This window comes from Coturnix japonica, chromosome 6 (genome assembly GCF_001577835.2).
Source record: "Coturnix japonica isolate 7356 chromosome 6, Coturnix japonica 2.1, whole genome shotgun sequence".
Classification (NCBI taxonomy): Eukaryota; Metazoa; Chordata; class Aves; order Galliformes; family Phasianidae; genus Coturnix; species Coturnix japonica.
The window spans coordinates 4,302,548-4,321,290 of record NC_029521.1 but is presented as its reverse complement, the minus strand read 5'-3'; the positions used below and the strand labels follow the sequence as shown (position 1 = coordinate 4,321,290).

The 18,743-nt window shown below is 41.5% G+C and overlaps 1 protein-coding gene across 9 annotated transcripts in view; it reads left to right on the top strand.

Annotated features, from left to right (window-relative positions):
- The window catches only part of PCDH15 (protocadherin related 15), an 814,794-nt gene that overhangs the window by 758,304 nt on the left and 37,747 nt on the right, over positions 1-18,743 (top strand). For all 9 annotated transcript variants that reach the window (XM_032445316.1, XM_032445314.1, XM_032445315.1 and 6 more), the window contains 3 exons: positions 2,755-2,882; positions 14,353-14,568; positions 18,440-18,528. In XM_032445316.1, coding sequence (XP_032301207.1) covers positions 2,755-2,882; positions 14,353-14,568; positions 18,440-18,528 — 433 coding nt within the window. The remainder of the gene's footprint in view (positions 1-2,754; positions 2,883-14,352; positions 14,569-18,439; positions 18,529-18,743) is intronic.

Genomic DNA, 18,743 nt, shown 5'->3' with positions numbered 1-18,743 from the left:
TAATGCATCCAAAGAAGAGGTGTGAAGCAGTGAGCTGAAAAGAAGGTATCATAGAATGTATAAAGATAGGAAAGGGGTTTTATCACCAAAATAATCGCGATACCAGTTTTAAGAATCAAAGTGTTTGCGAGCATCTGGTCCCTGTGCCAGACACAAAATGTGAACTGTGATGGGAGATAGCAGGTCTTCACACTTTGATATGGAATAAGAGCCATACAGCAGAGTCAGAATGTGTTTGCTTTTGAATGCCATGGACAAAAGGGCATCTCAAATCCCTGAAAGCACGAAAGAGAGGCAGCAGCCTTACGTTTTCTGGTGTTTCCAGTTACCAACATCTGAGAAAAGCACCTTTAATTCTCCAGGTATGCATTTATGTCATTTGCTCTCTTACCCTGAGTTACCGCTGCCATCTGGGCACAGTTTTACTTGTCCTCTGTGGCTGCTCAGCCGGGTACTTCGGTGTCTGTCTGTAAGTAGACATGGATGCAAACAGCGGGTACATGTTACAGGTTCCTAGTGACACAGTTGTTTTTGCTTCTGAAGTTAACCACTCTAGATACATGAGCTTCATCTCTTCACAGGCATGGCTCTATTTCTGTTTGGGAATTCTAATGTGGGCTTTTTCTAGGCTGGGCAACTTGATGTAGGGGTAGATGTCCCTGTTCATTGCAGGGGAGTTGGACTAGATGACCTTTGAAAGTCCCTTCCAGCTCTAAGGCTTCTATGGTTCTATGTAAGGGGCTGTAAGATAGAGCGTGTATGTTTAATTCAACACTATTGATAGTAATGTCAGTCTGGAAATATGCAGAGTGTTTCATTTGCTTTGTGCTTTGTGCAATGTTCTCATTTTCAAAGTTTTCAACCATTGCTGAGCAAATCAGCATTTTGGCAGCTCAGAGAACTACTAGCAAATTAAACAAATTGCAAATTGCAAAGCAAACTTTGCACAAGGCTCAGCCTCCTCACCAAAACCAGCTTCAAATGATGCCACTTGTGGGCCCTATACAGAAGATATTTGATGAGCATTATGGAGAGCTAGTGTGGGTTAGCAAATACTACTCCTAGCAGCACCGGATTGGATGCAGTTGGGCACTTCCTTACAGTAAAAACTGGTGTCAGGCATTGATCGAACTGTCAGCAGGGCAAGGTTAGAGTGCAGTGCTGTGATCATGCTGAAATTGCCTTCTTCTCTATGGGGCTACAGTTTTTAACTGAGACTGGATTCTCATACAGTCTTACAGCAGCTCTTGAACCATAATACATGCTATGGAAGTGATTTTTTAAAACAAGGAAACTGAACGTGGTTACAGATAGATCACTGTTTCAACATTATGCATATTCAGATGCTTAAATCTTTTTGTTGGCTGGTGGATTATTTTTGTGAGTTTAAAGAGGAGAGCTTCATGTGAAGTCGTTTTTCCTCGTGGCTTGGTGTAAAAGCACCTACAAGTAGTTTAACCTTTTGTGCAGATCAATGTGGCAAGTGCAAAAATCATTACTCCTCTGAGGAAATGCCATTTCCCTTTATTTCTTTTCATCCTTTCTTTTTTCTTCTTTACATGCTAATACAACAGATGACATTTTTAAAGGGTTTTCTCAAATTCCCGTTGATGTTATGAACTCCATATTTGTTTTCCATCAGCAGGACCTCTCACCTGCAACATTTTGGATAATGTGGGCAGTCTGAGATGTGGTCTGGGTATAATAAGCTTTCCCCCAACTGGAAAGGCACTGAGCTCTTTCTAAATGAGCCTGCTTTTGGAAACTAACGCCAATCAACATGGCACCTGTGTAGCATCTAAATTACACTGGCACTGAAAGAGGCTGGGAAAATCAGCTCTGAAATGAGTCGATTTATCGCTTGAAAATGTGGTTTTAATGAACTGGCTGCCATCGTTTCCAGCATTCTTTCTGGATTACACAGTTCTGAAAGAAGCAAACAAATCTTGATATCAGTATCTGTGCAGTTGAATCTTCCTTCACAGCAGGATCATAGTTTTTGCTGGGCTGTTTTTCTTTAGCAGAAGAAAGACATGTTTATTGCTGAACAGTGGAACAGCAACTATTTAACAGCTGTATTTCTTTTCTTGAAGATGTTTTGAGCCTCTGATACTCCTGCGTAGGCAGGTGTAGATGGAGCTGTATCGACTTGCCATGTTCAGTATCTTGTTGGTCCACTGGGGTTTACATGCAGTGCTGCAGAACCCCTCATTAAGTAATTGTATGGAAGTTAGTATGAATTAAAATATATTAAGCAAGCTGCACCTGAAGGGAAAAAGGCAAGCTTTTCTTTATAGCTTGTTATTGGTATATGTTGCATATTTGTTACCTCTTTATAGTGCTTGTGAGAATTCATTGTGACCAGATATGTGTTATTGACGTATACTGTTCTGTCTTCTGCTTTTCTGTTCATTTGAAAAAGTAGTTATGGGTCTTTTCTTCTGTTCCTCCCCTTTATTCTGAAGGAAGCCATGGCAGCCTTCTGCCTACATGCAAATTCCTATAGTCGTAGTAGCAAGATGTACGTGTACATTCATTTTCTGTAAGAAAAGACTGCAAAGGTGGGGGGTAAAAGCATAAAACTCCTTGGCCTCCTTCAAGCTCATGTTTTTAACACCAGATCATTTCTTAAATGTTTATTTCTACAGTGTCATTTTTCACAAGGTCCATTTGGGCTGTAAACATGTAAGCTTCAATAGGTGATAAAGATCAACTGCCTAATAGTCTAGCTGTGCTTTTCCTTCCTGGTTTTAGGTAATACAGCCAAAGTGTTTATTGAAGTGAAGGATGAAAATGATCATGCGCCTGTCTTTACAAAAAAACTGTACATTGGAGGAGTGTCTGAAGATGCTAAAATGTTTTCTTCTGTACTTAAAGTTAAGGTAAGTCTGAAGTTGTTATATTAACACTCACTTGCAGTAGAAAAGTATTTGTGTGGTCCTTCTAAGTCTACTTGAACCGAAGCCACTAATTTCCTTACAATTCGTCTTTATTAATGAGTATGGCGAGTGCAAATGGGTAATTATTTTTGTAAGGTTGGTGCTTGATGATAGGTGCAAGTATGATGGTCTCCATGTGTGTATGACATACGCATGCTGGCCCTGTATTCCAGCAGTCACTGATGCTTGGCTGATTTGTAGATGCATGCTGGATCTGCATAATCATCAGTTGAAGATTTCTAGCTATCATTTCATACATGTTAATCTTTAGATGATTCTTTTGTTGGAAAAAGATGATTCTTTTGGGTTGGAAAACTAGGGAAGCACTTTCAGGTTTGTGCACTCTGACACAATTTCAGGATAAAATGGATTATTTGTCATTAAAAGGCAAAGAATGAAATAAGAAAATTCAAGGATAGAAAGATCTGGAATGTAATTAGCCTCCGGCAGAAAAGAATAAAAGTGGTGTATTTTTTTTTTCTCTTAAAAATGCTTTGTGGTGCAGTCTTTAGTGCTGGAGGCAGCTTGGGTTGCTGGGGCTTCCCAGCTCAGCTTGTTTCCTTTGCCTTAGTTTTGTTACCTCAGCAGGCCTCCTGCGTCTTTTTCACTTTGTTAGTGGGGTATCTTTCAAGTTGCTGATTCTAGCTTATGCATGAAAGGGCACAGATATATGACCCACTCAGATTTTTATGTTGACCTCAAAGTGTTCTCAGAGCACTTGGGAATGGAACAGAATATCGGAGCTTGTTAGAGTTGTCCGCTGCTTTATTTGTTCCATGGCAATCCTCCGCAAAGCCAACCCAGGGGCAGCAGAGAAGTGGGATATGGTTAAATGTTGATTATTATAGAAGAATGCCAAAAATGTTGTGACATAGTTCAGAGGGCGTTGGTGGGGGGGGGTTATTTAGTTATTTTACATAAATTCTTTTCTTAGGCTATTTTAGGCTCCAGAATTTCCATGTTAGTCTTTTCCTAGAAATGCATGCAGAAACCCAAGCAAGCTGGGAATTTTTACTGAAATTCACTTGGAAAGGAATCCTTATGGTTCATAAATCTGCCCTATGGCCATCTTCCCAGCTTCTTCTGCAGGCAAAAATAGCATTTGAGAATGTAGCAGGTAGGGGCAGCAAGAATGCTGCTGCTCAGTGGCAGCTGGAGATGTTGCCTGTTGGAAAGACCTGTTCCCATCCCGTGTGTCATTTGGTGGACCAAATCGGGTAGGATGCCATGACAAATCCAGGTGGGTACAACTTCTCTCACAGTGGAACACAGGATGACGTTGAGTGGTTGAAAAAAAAAAATTGTGGCACTATTAAATGATTGGGAAGATGTGAGGAAAGATTTTGTGAGAGGAGACTGAGCACATGCACTGGTAACTGGGAAGAGCAATTACCCCAGAAGGAGTGTTGAGAAGGCATGTTTCTATGCTACTGCTTCATTGACTGTGAAGATTCAATTCAGATGTCATAAACAAAGCCAACGATGTCATCTAGCATATGCAGTGCCTTTGTTTATTTGATGAGTTATTTTCCTGTAAATAAAGAAATTACAAAGTGAGTAGAAAGACAGCACTGTATGTGTATGAAAATAATGCATTCAGGAAAAAGACTTGGAAAAACTGTATACATAAATTTCTTCCATCTTCAGCATTGAACTTTCAAGGTCAATCAAATTTCTGGCCTGTGTGAAACGAATTCCCAGATGTCTGTGTGATTCAATAACAAGGGAAGTGCAGATGCCCAAACTAAAGGAGCTGAGGTAGAATTGCAGTTAGGGTGATCTGTGTTCATGTAGGGATAATACTTCTGTTAGTATCTTTTTTCCCCCACACGTTTTGCTAGCTGTTCATGACAGAAGTCTTCCTGACTTTGCTCATAGGCAGAATAGAACACATTGTAAGACAAAGGTTGTTTCTAGTGGATGGCAGCAAAGACAACTGTATGTTTTATTGAAGTAAAATTAGAAACAGTTAAGTGCTTGTAGGAGAAAACTACGTTGTAATTTAGTGTTCTGGCTCAAGTGTCTGCAGCAGTCAGTGCTAGCTGGCTTTCTTTCTGTCCTCTAAATTAGAAAGTAATTGCTCTATTATTTAAATACAATGACCATTCCAATTAGAATGCTAAGCAGTATTAATTAAATGAATGTCTGTTCTTGAGTTCAGGTGAATAGAATTGAACGAGTAGTTTTCCAAGTTGAAATTTTAAGAAAATCAGTAAAGTACAGTAGAAACTTCTCAAATTTTCATTCTAAATGGGAAACTAAGGCTCCTAGGAAATACTGCATCTCCAAAAGAGTGGTCGGGAGTTGGAATGGGCTGCCCAGGGATGTGGTCCTTTTCCTCGTGATCAGATATGTTTATGTGTTTGATACCAACTCCTGCTTATCGCCATCTAGCAGCCCCGATTTTGTATCCCTTTGTGTGAATCTCCATGCTCTGAATAACCCAAGTGAGTTCCTGCTTCTGTGGATGGGACTGTCATAGGTCAGAGCATTGTTTTTACCAGGACTACTGTTGTGCTGCCAGCCTGTAGAGGCACTTGTCAAGGTTTGGCTCTCACTGAGGTGGGATGCTTGAAAAATTGTACAAGGGAGGGAATAAATCAGAGCCTGTAAGGCAGAGGGGTATATTAAAAGAGAAAGGAGTACAGCCCAATCCTATTGTGAGAGAATGGGAAGGAAAAATAAGTCTTGATCAGAGGCTGAGCTATGAATCCATTTTCTGCTGTCACATAGAAAAAGTATGCAACTCATGTTAACTGTGGCATATTTCTTATCGCTGTTTCCTTAACTGTGCAACTTTTATGTGCTGTGAAGGTCATGGAAAGAACATGTTTAATTCCCAATGCCCAAGCACTTAGATTTAGCTTCTTGTATCAAGTGATAAAAAAGGGCAGAGGGCTTCTCTTGAGGGAGCTGGCTTGACCCAGTATAAGTGAGCGACCATTTGGCACTCTGTGTGATTGCCTTCATGTAGCACAATTTTCTTCTCCAGAAGAGTGGCAACGACTGAGAGCAAGTTGCTTATGGAGGTGATGGAGTCACCATCCCTCGAGGTGTTCAAAAAACGTGTAGTTGTGGCACTGAGGTCTGTGGTTTAGCAGCATGATGGTCTTAGTTGTCTTTTCCAACCTTAATGACTGCGATATTCTGTGTTACCTTTGTGCTGAAGCATCTTTGTGTTGGTAGGCGATCAGAAGGGGTGATCTCTGACCTTAAAGCCACATGTCTTCCTTAGGTTTCTAACTCCTCTCCTCCATGTGCTGGGAGTCATGAACACTGCAGATTCTTTTCCCTTTATGGCTTTAACCATATGGTAGATATTCTCACCTGGGCCGGGAACATCAGTGTCAATCTAAGGTCTCCCTTGAATGACAAAAAGGGATGCATGTTCCCCAGAGAATATCACATTGTGCTGCAGCAGGATGGGAGGCTGAAAGATTTAAATGAGAATGGAAACAAGCCTTATTTTGTCCTAAAGAAAGCAATCCTCTCACACACCTATTTTCATCACAAATGTAGCAAACGACACAATGGATTTCTTTTCTTTCTTACAAAAAGAAGACAAGAAACAGCAGTTGTATCAGTTACTGCTGAGAAAGGTGCACAGGAAAATATGTGCAGTTAATGAATGATATGGAATGTAACAGAAGAATGTTAAGTATTGTTATCCTACAACCAACCCTCTTTTTGTTGTTTAAAAGCTGATCTCAAGCTCTGAGAAGAGATGGTGACAAACAAGAATTAATTATGTCTATCAGCTAGTAAAGCGTTTTGGTCCCTGCAAGATATTTCTTCCTTCCACTTCTACTGTAGATCTTGTTAAATATTTGTACCTGAGAATGAGCGGCAGAAAGGCTGCCAGTTTTGAAGCCTATTGCTGGCTTTGCTCCTTGTAGAAAATGTAGTCTGAATCTACCTTCATACAGTTTAAAACCGTTTCCCCTCATCCTCTTGCTACCTACCCTTGTAAAAAGCCCCTCTCCAGCTTTCCTGTAGGCCCCTTTAGGCGCTAACCTTGTGTTCAGGTCATGATTAGATGGGCAGTTAAGGGAGGCTGCTGGCAGTTCGAGTGTTTTCAGTTCTGGCTTCATAAAGTGCAATGTTGAGCTGAGCATCAGAGGGCAAGAGGGCAGGTCACACTAACAGGGTTGCACTAGTAGCAAGCTCAGCCTGACAGAGCTGAAACAGCTTGCCAGGTAAGCGGCTCTTAGAGCCAGCAGAGAGCTTCTGTGACGCATTGCTGTCAGCCAGCAGCTCCTGCCTGCCAAGCAGTTGGAGCAGGTTGGTTTCAATTGGTGATTCGTGGTGGAACTGCCCTGGAATCAGCAGAGGCACTGGTTAATGGCAGGAACTGAAGAGGCTGGTAATTAGATATTGAGATGGCTCCTGCAGCTAGATGTGATTTACAGGGTATTCCTGCTTCTGTTTGCCAGTACTGTAATTGAATTAGTTACGCATAACCATCACAATAGCAAGCAGTTGCCAACAGTGGCTTAGTGGCATCTTAAGCAAGGATAATTTTCCTTCTTTTTCAAATACAAGGTAAAAGATAAAAAAGATGAGCAGAGAGAAATTACCTAGAACATACTGAATTGTACTTTGTTGCCACTACAGCTATTAAGGAGGTTCAGGATAGGATTAACAGCTGTCTTGGTGCTCCAGTCCTTAACTCCAGGTAATCCCCACCCCAGCAAGACCTGCAGCAGCTTCTTCTAGCAGTTGTCCAGGCAAGGGTATGTAGGGAAGTGCCCCTAGTGTTCTTCCCACCCACATACCTTCATTTTTCAGATGAAACCAGAGGTGTGTGCAGAGCAGTTTCTGCTTAAGTTTTGTCCTAGGCCTCAGTTTCCTGCTTCCACTCTGCCATACTGCCTTGTATGGGCATTTAACAAATGATTCCCAGCTAACCTCTCTGTCTTTGTACAGGGTCACTGGCTCATTTTTGAGGAGTGCAATTTATATGAAACCACGGCGACCAGTTTTATTACCCTGCACAAAGCCTACGGCATTCAAATCCTAAAAATGCAATTAATTCCTCTTTAGGAGTCCTTAACAATTACAATAGCCATTCATTTTTAATTCAGCTGTTTATGTTAAATCACTGAAAGCTAATTTTTATTGTAAACATGCCGCTGCTTAACATTTGTACGTCATTCAATCATTCCCTATCCTGTGGTTTATGCAAAATTTCTCCCTTCCCATCAAAGCACAGTTCTTTCCCTCCTGAAAGATACTGTATTAAGCAGCCCAGTCTGGGCACTGATGAGACCACACAGAACCCAGCAAGTAACTCTGGGAGTAAGAAAAAACCTAGGATAGGCCACACACACACCGGAAGAAGAATAACCATAAGGAGAGATGAGAACAAATACAGAGTACGTGATGTTACACACAAATTGAATTTAGAGACAAATAGGCCAATAAAGCATCGGATAAACACTTCTCTCATCATGAAAACAGTTACATATGTGACTAAAGCAAGTGGTATGGATTGTTTCTCCCAGCTTTGTAAGGTGCAGCAGTTTTGCTGGCAGCAGTAATCACTTCCCTTAATATATTCATTTGACAATAAAATCCTTTTAGAGTAGGATAATGTCTTGTGTTGCTCTAGATTTTCAGAAAGATTATATAGATAGTTTAAAGAGGAAGTTTGATCTCAGAAAAAAAAAGCATCAGAAAGTCACTTCTAGGTAGAATTAATTTGGTTAGTGATCCACCATAGTACTCCAATTACTCTACATGAATATGATTTGTTTTTAATGTCAGTGTCTTCTGAAAGCTGATGAGTGCTGATGTCTCTAAGAAAAAAGAAAGAATATGTTCAAATGGCACTTTCTAAGCAAGACTCTTTTCTTTGCATCTTAAAGACCTTGTTTTTATTGCTAATAGCTCAGCAGGAAATGTGGAACTGCGTTAAATACCATTTCTCTTGTAATGATAGCTGTGGCTGATTATTGCCTCTCAAGTGTTCAGGCAGCTTCACGCAGCTGCCTTTGCCTCCTCCTTTTCCCCAGAGCCTGACAAGGATGCTGTACATGTGGGTGAGATCTGGAGTCATGGTTTATGTTCCGATGTGGGACGAAAGGGTTTAAGCAAAAAACCTTTGATCCTCTACCGTGACACTCTGTGAATTTCTGGAGGATCTTGTGACCTGGCCCGTGGCATCTCCAGATAATCCTAAAAACAAGATTCCCACGTGAACGGCCTAATTCTAATTTGCTCAAAAAAAAGCCTACTGACTGTTGCCTTTCTTGTGCTTTAAGCCTGAGAGGTTCCAGGCTGCTCCTGTTTTGCCAATGGTGTTTTCATCTAACTTTCTCCTCTGATTGAGTACCAGACAGAGACTGCCTTTAGTCACAAACACCGTGTTTCCAGTCTGCTTTAGGAAAATAAAAATAAAAATAAAACCCATACAGTCTTCAGGGAGATCACTAGCAGGAGTTTGCTTTTCACCTTAATGATGTGTCGTTAGCATTTCCTTTTGAAGCTTTTTTATTTTTCAGGGTTAATCTCTCTAGTTCTGTTTCTTGAGGTACGTTTCAGTGAGCACGTATCAGAGATCATCAATCTGATAAAGTCAGCAAAGGTGGCTGTTTATGTTTCTCCTAAGTTATTCCTGAGTTTATGGGGTATTTTTGTACCGATGGTGCTTGGAGAAAAGGAAGCTTGCCAAAATAAATGCCAGTGAATCAAAGTGTCTGGAAGCAGCTGACGTGAGTTTTACAGAAATGGCTCCCATATAAAGCCAGCAGAGAGGTGTGATGCTGACAGGAGCTGGTGAAGTCTGAAATGCAGTTATATCGAGAAGGAACCCTGCTTTTGTACTGACTGTCTCATATTTTCACATCAAACCTATTCTGTTTGTGCACCCCTCCTGATGTAGCTCATTTCCTTGTCAGAATATTCAGCACATGCAGCAGCAAAGCTATATTACACTGCATTTATTTTGTCCCAGTTGGTGCATGGGGCGACAGAAATTTAGCCATATTCTTTGAAAGCAAGTTTTAACCATTGCATACAATTTGTATCAAAGCAATTGATAAATGAATGTGTTGTTGCAGATAGAATTAGCCCTGGGCTTACTTTGTTGCCCAAACACATTTATCCATTTTGGAACTCCAGTTATTTTCTCTTGCTGTTCATGACTTCTTCTTTGGTATTTCCTTTTTCCTTTGATGACAGAGGTGGGGTCTCTGGGATGAGGCCAATGGGATGAAATTCAACAAGACTAAGTGCCAGGTTCTGCACTTTGGCCACAGTAATCCCAGACAACACCACAGGCTTGGGGCAGGATGGTAGGAAGATTCTGAAGGGGAAACAGATCTGGGGGTACTGGTCAGTGCTTGTTTGAACATGAGCCAGCAGTGTGCCCAGGTGGCCAAAAGGGCCAATGGCATCCTGGCTTCTATCACAAACAGTGCAGCCATTGCTAGTTGCAATCTTTTATTAGTTAAAATGTGATTATGGATCAGAATAATCTGAACGGAGAGAAGATAATTGGTAGGAGTAATACTCTACTTTGAAGCATGTTTGCAGACACAGCAGAACATGCACATCTGCTGTAACATCTGGCCTGTGGCAGAGATCTGCCTCCCCTGATTAGGATAATATTACAGTAACTTAAATCACACAGGTAGTTTCCTGCAAAGAACGTCTCTAGATAATATGTTGGCTTACCAAACGTTTTACTGTGAAAGCACTCCTGTTGGCAGGGTTTGTTCCATCTGAAAAAGTCTCTGTGTTCACTCAGTCAGCACATGCAGCAATTTTGTGTAGTAGCCAGTTTGTACAGATCAGTCTTTCCTCAAATTAGATTGCTTTTTATTTTTCGGGGGTCCATATTGGACTGTAAAGTATGCTGGAATATCCAAGCTGCTTTAGATGGGGTACAGGGAAGAATTCGCTCTGTACTGCCATGCTGTTTCCAAAGGAGAGGAGAAGAGGTTGTGCTGATCCTAAATCGACATGAGATTGACCAAGCCAAGGGAATGCTGATAAATAAACACCCCTCATGACTTTTTAAATTGAAATATCAGAAGATTTCAGCCCGAGGGTGCTAACAGGGCATGTAAAATGAATAGGCCTGGGCTGTTGTGTTTTCTCCTTTCCGGTTTAGTACTACTGAGCAGATGGCAAATTCAACTATTACCAATCAGCTGCTGGCATTTAAAATAGCTTTCAGAGCAAGACAACTTTTGCTGGTAGGAATTCACAGATTGTTTAATATTTTCAGTTCGGAAGCGACATCTGCTATTGTACTGGTTTTGAGGCATTTTTGTTTTGTGATTTCAAGACTGTTAAGCCAGTAATGTTGTCATAGCTATTAGTGTTTCTCTCTTTTATTTCTTCACCATTGTGCCCATTCTCAGTTACCTGCCTCTCACTTTTTGAAACTTGTGGGCCTCAGCCTGACTTTGCTACAGAGATCCTCGGAAATCCAGGTTCTTGCATCTCCCAGCATACCCTCCCCAGACTTCTCCTCCTTAGCAGCCCTCATCCCACGGCACTTCTCACTTAGAGTTTTCAGCTCATATATTTTCATCTCTTGCCTTCCAGACACACAGACTGACTTGGTTTTGGCAATTATATCCAAATCATAGAACTGTACAGTCATTAAGCTTGAAAAAGACCTCTAAGATCACCTAGTCCAACCATCCATCTGCCATCAATACCAAGCCCTGCAAGTTTCCACACTTGAACTAAAAGGACTTGTCCTTCTCACTTCTTTCAAGGTGAAGAACAACCAAAACCGAGTGCCTTTCTGCTTCCTCTCTGTTATAAGGCAAGAGACCAGAATTTGATGTGTAAAAACACTTTTTTTGTTTGTTTGTTTGTTTGTTTTGTTGGAAGCAAAGCAGCTGTGCCCATCATCCCATTGGTGTTGTAAGCAGTGGAATGACAGAGTAGAACTGCCAGTGACCTTGAGCTAAATACCCTCAGCGGTAGATCCCAGGGCAGTGTATTCCAGCTGATACCTGGCTGCATAACGTGCTTTTGTGGGGGAGTTGAGAGCAGCCTCACAGCTGCTCCTTCACCTCTGTGGAGAGTAAGATAAAGGCTGGAGGCAGCACAGGGTGATGCTGGCCAAGCTCCATTGCTGCAAACATGCCTGTGCTCAGCTGCAGGAGCACAGGGTTTGGCATGGTGACTCCTGAGATGATACATATTTATCAGTTCTCAACCGCAGCAGAATTTGGGAGACATCTGTATTTCCTGCACATAACAGAAGGAAGATATACTGCTATGATATTAAGATTAAGTATTGCTCTTTCTCTTCTTTGACAGTCATAACGCAACTCTTGAGGTATCGTATATCTCTTCCTAATGAAGTGTCAAAAATATTTACCTTCAGGACAAATTACAAGAATAGCAAACATCCTTACTCCGTATTAAAGGAGGTTGGTACGTGGATGTCAGCAGCTCACAAGCTCTCTCTGGTGGTCCCGCACAGCTGAGCAGCTCTCAGAGTCATCGTTAGGTTTGATCTAAGTAGAAAAAGTGGCTTAAAGAATAAATAAATAAATAAAGGGAGAAATGAAAACAGCAAAGTTAGAATATTTGAAATTGGAATCTGATGGTTTTTCCAAGTTCCTCAGGCAGTTCTGCACCTGCTTTGCTCATCTGCATGTAGATGGCTTCTGCGTTGGAAATAGGCAGGATTTTAATGATGCTGAGGCTGTTTCTCTGGAGTGCCGCTAAGTTCTCCTGACTTCGGAAGATGAGCCTGCAGCCTTTCTGCCAGCCTTGGGAGGGCTGCGCTGCAGGATTCAAACCGACGCATGTTTAAAGGTTGGAAATGTCTGTATTGTAGGAGGTCGCATTCACTGCGCTCAGCGGTGTTTCTTCCAAGCAATTGCATCAGTGTCGTGACCTTTGTTCAGAAAGAATGACTGACTTTGTTTCCGTGCCTGTCATACTGATACCTTAATTTAGGTCCAAATTTGTTTGTCCTTGGTAGCACAAGAGTGAAATATTGAAAATGAAATTGATTTCTGTTGTTACTGAAACAAACAATTAGAAGTCATATCCTTCTATTGAGGTAGAATTGGCTATTATGAAAAAAAGAAAAAGAAGCTCTCGGCTCATTGCTCAACTGCAGCAATTTAATGCAATCATTTTAGCACCAAAATTGGCTTGTTGTTGGAAGGGCACAGTGCCCACCCTGCAGGGCACCTCTGGGAAGCAAAGAGGTGGTTGTTTTAAAAAGCTGGCTGCTCTGTGTCCCCATAAAGATATTTGCGAGGATGGTTTTTGTCTCTTGGACAGCACACATGAGGAATTCTGCATGGATTGTACCAAGTGTTATTTGTGTGTATTCAGGTTCCCTGGCTGCTACAGTCAGAGACTTTGTGATCTTACCCTTAAATGTGTGAGGGTTGTAAAGGTCACTGCCACTGTGGGAGTTCTTGCATTGGGTAGTTCTATGCCACGTTGGCATGCTCATTGCTTCCAACAAAAAGAGGCCTGGTAAAATAGCTTATCTGTATGTTACTCTGTCTGTTCTGTGGCATTTGAGAGCAGCCAGAGTGGAAAGCGCAGACAGCTTTTGGCACCTGGGCCACTGGTACCCCTTTGGAACAGCTGTGTCATGGAAGCGGTACACTGTGCTGTAGGGACCTGCATCTTCACTGGCAACCCCTGAAAACTAGACAGAAATAAAGATAAAATAGGAGTCGGTAACAATTCACACCTTACAGATTTTGTTCACTGAAGGTGAGAAAACAATTAATGATGATTAATGGCCATCTGTGTAAGGCATAATGACCTTGCACAGGCGATGCTTTTCAGACAGAGGGTGTCATATCATGGTATCACAGTAAACAAGCTCTTAACGCTGACATAAATCCTGACTGGATTTTGACTGTTTTTCTTTTTCAGTCCTGAGGAATTATGCGTTATACAGAATGACGTGCACCTTTCTTGATGGTGAGGATGTTTTCTCTCCAATGCTCACTGAGGCTGCAGACTTAAAATGCTGTGCCAGTGCTGTGATAAGAGCCTCTAATTTATGTTGAAGCATTCTAGCTGCTGAGGCTGTGCCCAGCCTAGCACGTAGGCAATAAGCTGCTGTCACCCTGACTTCTTTCTAGATGAGGCACACGTTCCAAGGGTCCTTAGAAACACTTTTATCTAGATACAGGTACTGACGCAAACCTGGAAAGTCCTCTTGTTTTAACAGTTTGGTGCTAAAGTAAGAGAAAGAAATTGCTGGGAAAGCAAAACTGTGTGCGGCAGAGTTAAATGAACCATTTACAGTAACAGCAATATCTGCTCTCTGGAATCTGATGTTTTAAACATCAGTGGGAAAGATTTGCTGGACCAATGTGCAACTTTATTTAAAGGGCAATGTTAATGATTCTGTGTGAATACTTATTTTATTTGCCTGTGCTTGTTTTTATTTTTTCCCTATTAGGCTGATGATAAAGACACTGGGAATTACAGTGCCATGCAGTACAGGCTCATCATTCCTCCAATCAAGGATGGTAAAGAAGGTTTTGTGATTGAAGCTTACACAGGGCTAATAAAAACTGCTATGCTGTTCAAAAATATGAGAAGATCCTATTTCAAGTTTCAGGTCATTGCGACTGACGATTATGGAAAAGGACTGAGCAGCAAAGCTGACGTACTTGTAAGTATGAGCCGGGCGTTATCGTGTTAGAATGATTAGCGAGGAAATCTGAACACTACAGAAAGCTTAATTCTAAGCTTAACCTACAGGAAGGCCATAAAGAGTGTACGTGATCTTTACAAGTCACGGAAATAAAGCTGTTTTTTACACCAGGAGCCTTTATGCCTATCTGAAATACATTCACCTTTCAGGATGGAGGTACTGATCTCCGTTACCACAGCAGACATAATGTTGGGTATTTTATATGTTCAGTGTGCAATTCTTAACGATTCAGTTTAAACTCTAGTTGTTTCTGTTAAGTGTGGATTAAGTTATGTTCTGGGTGTTCTGGACCCTGATGGCAGAAAGTAAAGGGATTGTGCATTCCAAATGTAAGGTAGATCAAATACTCAATTGTGTACAGACCTGCTCTATCCATTCTCTAAGGCAGCAAGGTGCCAGTCCGCTCCCATTCAGAAGCAGAAGCTAGTATGTCTTAAGAGCCCAATGAATAAACCAAGTAAAAGCTCACTAACTTGGTCTGTATTTTTTGTTAAGGTCACTACAGAGCTTCTGTGTCACAGTTAGATGTGTGTCTGGGATGCAGTGCAGGCACAGAGCTGAACGAACAGGCTCTGAGAGCTATTGCTCATGTCTGTAAGAGAGAGGCAAGAAATAACTTTGGGCTAAAACTATATTTGAAGCTTTCAGGGAAAGTGACAGTTCAAAACTGGCATCAGCTTTAGGCCCTGATTTCTTTTTTTGTGCTTAGTAAAGGACACTGACTTAGTCCAGTCACAGGAGCCATCAGAGCTTCATTTCTTCGAAGCCCGTATAACATGATGGATTGGATTAATATTAGCATAATGTTGTAGAGATGAAGTACATTATCTATTTCATGGGAACGCTGTCAAATGATACAGATGATAGCCATAATACTTTGTGTATTGAGTTATGCAGTAATAGAGCAGATAAACATAATGTATGATGTCTTCATGCTAGGCCTCTCAAAATGGCAGGGCATTCTCATGCAATGAGTGTGAGAAAACTAGATTCAAATATGGCCAGAAAGTAATGACATTAAAATTAGGAAGTGACTTTTGTCTCATTAATATATAGATAATGTATTTAAGGCTTTCTTAGTGAAGGATGGGCAGTCTGGCACAGTGCTCTTGAGCAATTACAGACTGACACTATTCTAACATGAAAGTTTAGGTTTTCACTGAATATGATATCCATACACAAAGATCCCTTCTAACCAGACTAAGCTGTTCTGGTATTCATAGTTTCATAGGATTTGTCCCACTGCCAAGAGACCCTCGTGTCAGTGTCAGGAGTTCAGGCTGGTAGGTATTTCTGCTTTCCAGTACAAGTTAAAGGAGTGCCTGTTGATGAGGGAAATGAAATGGATTGCTTACATGCAAAAAAGCTAAGATGTGTGGGAAGAAGTTAGGATTGCACCGAGAACATTATAGGAAGAAAAGCAAAGAGGCAGCTCAGCAAAGAATGGGGCAGAGCCAGTTATTCTCCAGAATCTGGGTCAGGACAGTGCCTCCATATGCTGGCACTGCTCTGTGAGCAGCACAAACCATCAAATCCACTGATAGAATGTCTTCATGTTATAGGGGCTGCTCCAGATAGAGGCTACTATCTGTTCTGCCAGATAAGACTGGCAAAGTAGCTAAAGTCAGACGTCTCAGTCTACAGTTTGGGTCCACATGACAGAGTTTTCCTTTATAGCTTCAAGATGAAAGGAAGAAATGGGAAATTACACTTCATAATGAGTTTGTTGCAAGTAAGCACTTTGAGTCAGTAAAGTTGGACTGTGAATATTTACTGTGGTATCATCTTTAATCAAAGGATTGTTAGGATTCATAGGGTGTCACAGGACTCCTTTTACATTCCGGGCTCAGCATCCCAGAAGTCAGGTGGTGCCCCAGTGCTTAATGCCTTAAAAGAAAAGTGGGAAGGTGCCTAATGAGTTAAACAGGTGATCAAAGGGAGAACACTTATGGGCTTCATGCCTTCCCAGCCTCTGCCACAAACATCCAGTTTGCTCTGCTACTATCTGAATGTGTTCTGAGATGTCCCTGCTTCTTCAGATACTCATAGAGAGGAGGTGTCTGAACAAGCTGACTACCATCCCGTGTGTATTAAGCTGGTGCCTGCTGTTTAGCATCGCAGGACCAGGTTTTTAGCTTGGATTATGGAACAACAAAAGCTTTCCAAGGAGCGGTGGTTTGGATGGTCCCAGGTAACTGTGCCCCCACCACAGAGCAGTGAAGGTGGTACTTCAGGAAGGGCTTTCACTGTCTCACACCTTCCATCCTCTGCTCTGAGTGTGTTTTTTCCACTCCTCAAGTGGAAGTGAAGGGAACAGTTTCTCCCCACAGCTTGTCTCAGAACAGTGGTAGTTAAATCTGACGTAGACCCCCAGCTTAGTGTTGTTTTATAATTGGAAAAAAAAGAAAATCTTTACAAATACATGTAGCATACAAGTTAGTGCTGCTGCGGTTTTTGTTCCACGCTGTTGGTTTGCCATAGCTTGTCACAAATCTGTTTCCCTTTGTATTTTAGTAAATGAACAGTAAATCATAATCGTGGTTCCTCAGGCTTCAAGAGACATTTTACATTCATGCAGTACTCAGTAAATAAGTGTAGCCATTGCTTGAATTGTGTAACATAGTTAAGTATATTAAACTGTTTATTGCTTTAGAGTTCCTTTTAATGGTGATGATAGTCTGAAATTTATTTTGAGCTCATTATAATTCTGTATTTCTCACGCAGAAGCCTGTACTGCTGATCAGTGCATCTGATGACATTTCAAGAACGTTTGAATATTTAAAGTTGAATTAAGCTTCAAAGCTTAAGTGGCTGTTTGATGTGAGAGTATATTCCAGCTTCTCTGCTGAAGCGCTTGCAGGGCTGGCGCTTCTCTTTTGAAAAGCACACGAGTTGTTCTTTCTGTTAGAACGGAATTGAGTATCTCTCTCTGATTTTTTAAATGTATCTGTTTTAACATTGGCCTACTTACTTCTCCAAATTTAGCTCTGGAATCCTCTGTAGACAGGTGATGCGCAGGGTGTGCTGTTGGCTGTCATCAGCAAAGCTGGTCCTGCTTGTGAAGAGAGAGCTATTGCAGGAGTCAACTAACCAGCACACATTGCACCAGAAGGCAGCCTTTGCCTGGGATCATGCTATACATAGCTCAAAGAAACTACATGGGGAGGTGTGGAGCAGTTTGCCAGCTCTGCTGATCGTATTACACACTTGTAGGCCCTTCTACACACTCGTGCTCCAACCTGTCATTGAAAAGCAGAGGAGTTGCATGCTTTTATGGTAGAAAATGCTGAGCTGAGTTTTTATCCCATATAGAGAGAGAAGTTAAAGGAACTTGAGGTAAAAGAAACGCTTGCACTGATGGCTTCATTCAAGATAGATTAACCATTTAATTTTCTAACAAATTCTAATTCTATCTGATTGAATTAATCTGGTGTTAGCACGTGCCTTGGTGCAAACTGTGTTTCCAAAGGTGGATTTTCCTGTCACGTCATCAGAAATGTTGAAATGCTAGGAACTGATTTTGAATGTGGCATATGAGAGATTCCTGATCCTGTACATAAATGCTGAATTACTGCTTCCTTCCAAAAAGCTGCATGCAGTTCTAATGTGGGTCTGCAGTTACAGTTGTGGTTAAATATTTGCCTGCAGTTTATTGGTTCTGGCTGCCAAGCTAAGCAGGATTTCTCAGCTCTGCTACTCTGCAATTAAATGAGAAGTTGGTACATCAGCGCGTGGCTGTGAAGGCAGGAAAGCAATTATTCCATTCTTTTTGTACAGAGAGGATGTTACACGTGGAAGTGCCAATTGAATTTCACTTTTTTGTTTCCAGGTCTCTGTGGTCAATCAGTTGGATATGCAAGTCATCGTCTCTAATGTCCCTCCCACCCTTGTGGAACAAAACAAAGATCAACTCATAGGGTAATCAATTTACTTACTCTACAAATATCAGACAACTCACTGGTTTTGTGTTTAGATTCAGCCAGCAGTGCTCCCTTTGTGCCACAATCTACTTCTTGCCAAAAGACTAGAAAGTAAGCGAGTGTTTTGGTGTGGAGCACAGTTGGCTAGGTGATGGCACTGGCCCCCCAAACCTACCATTTGCTCCTCCTCTGGAGGGAGGCAAAGCTAAGCAT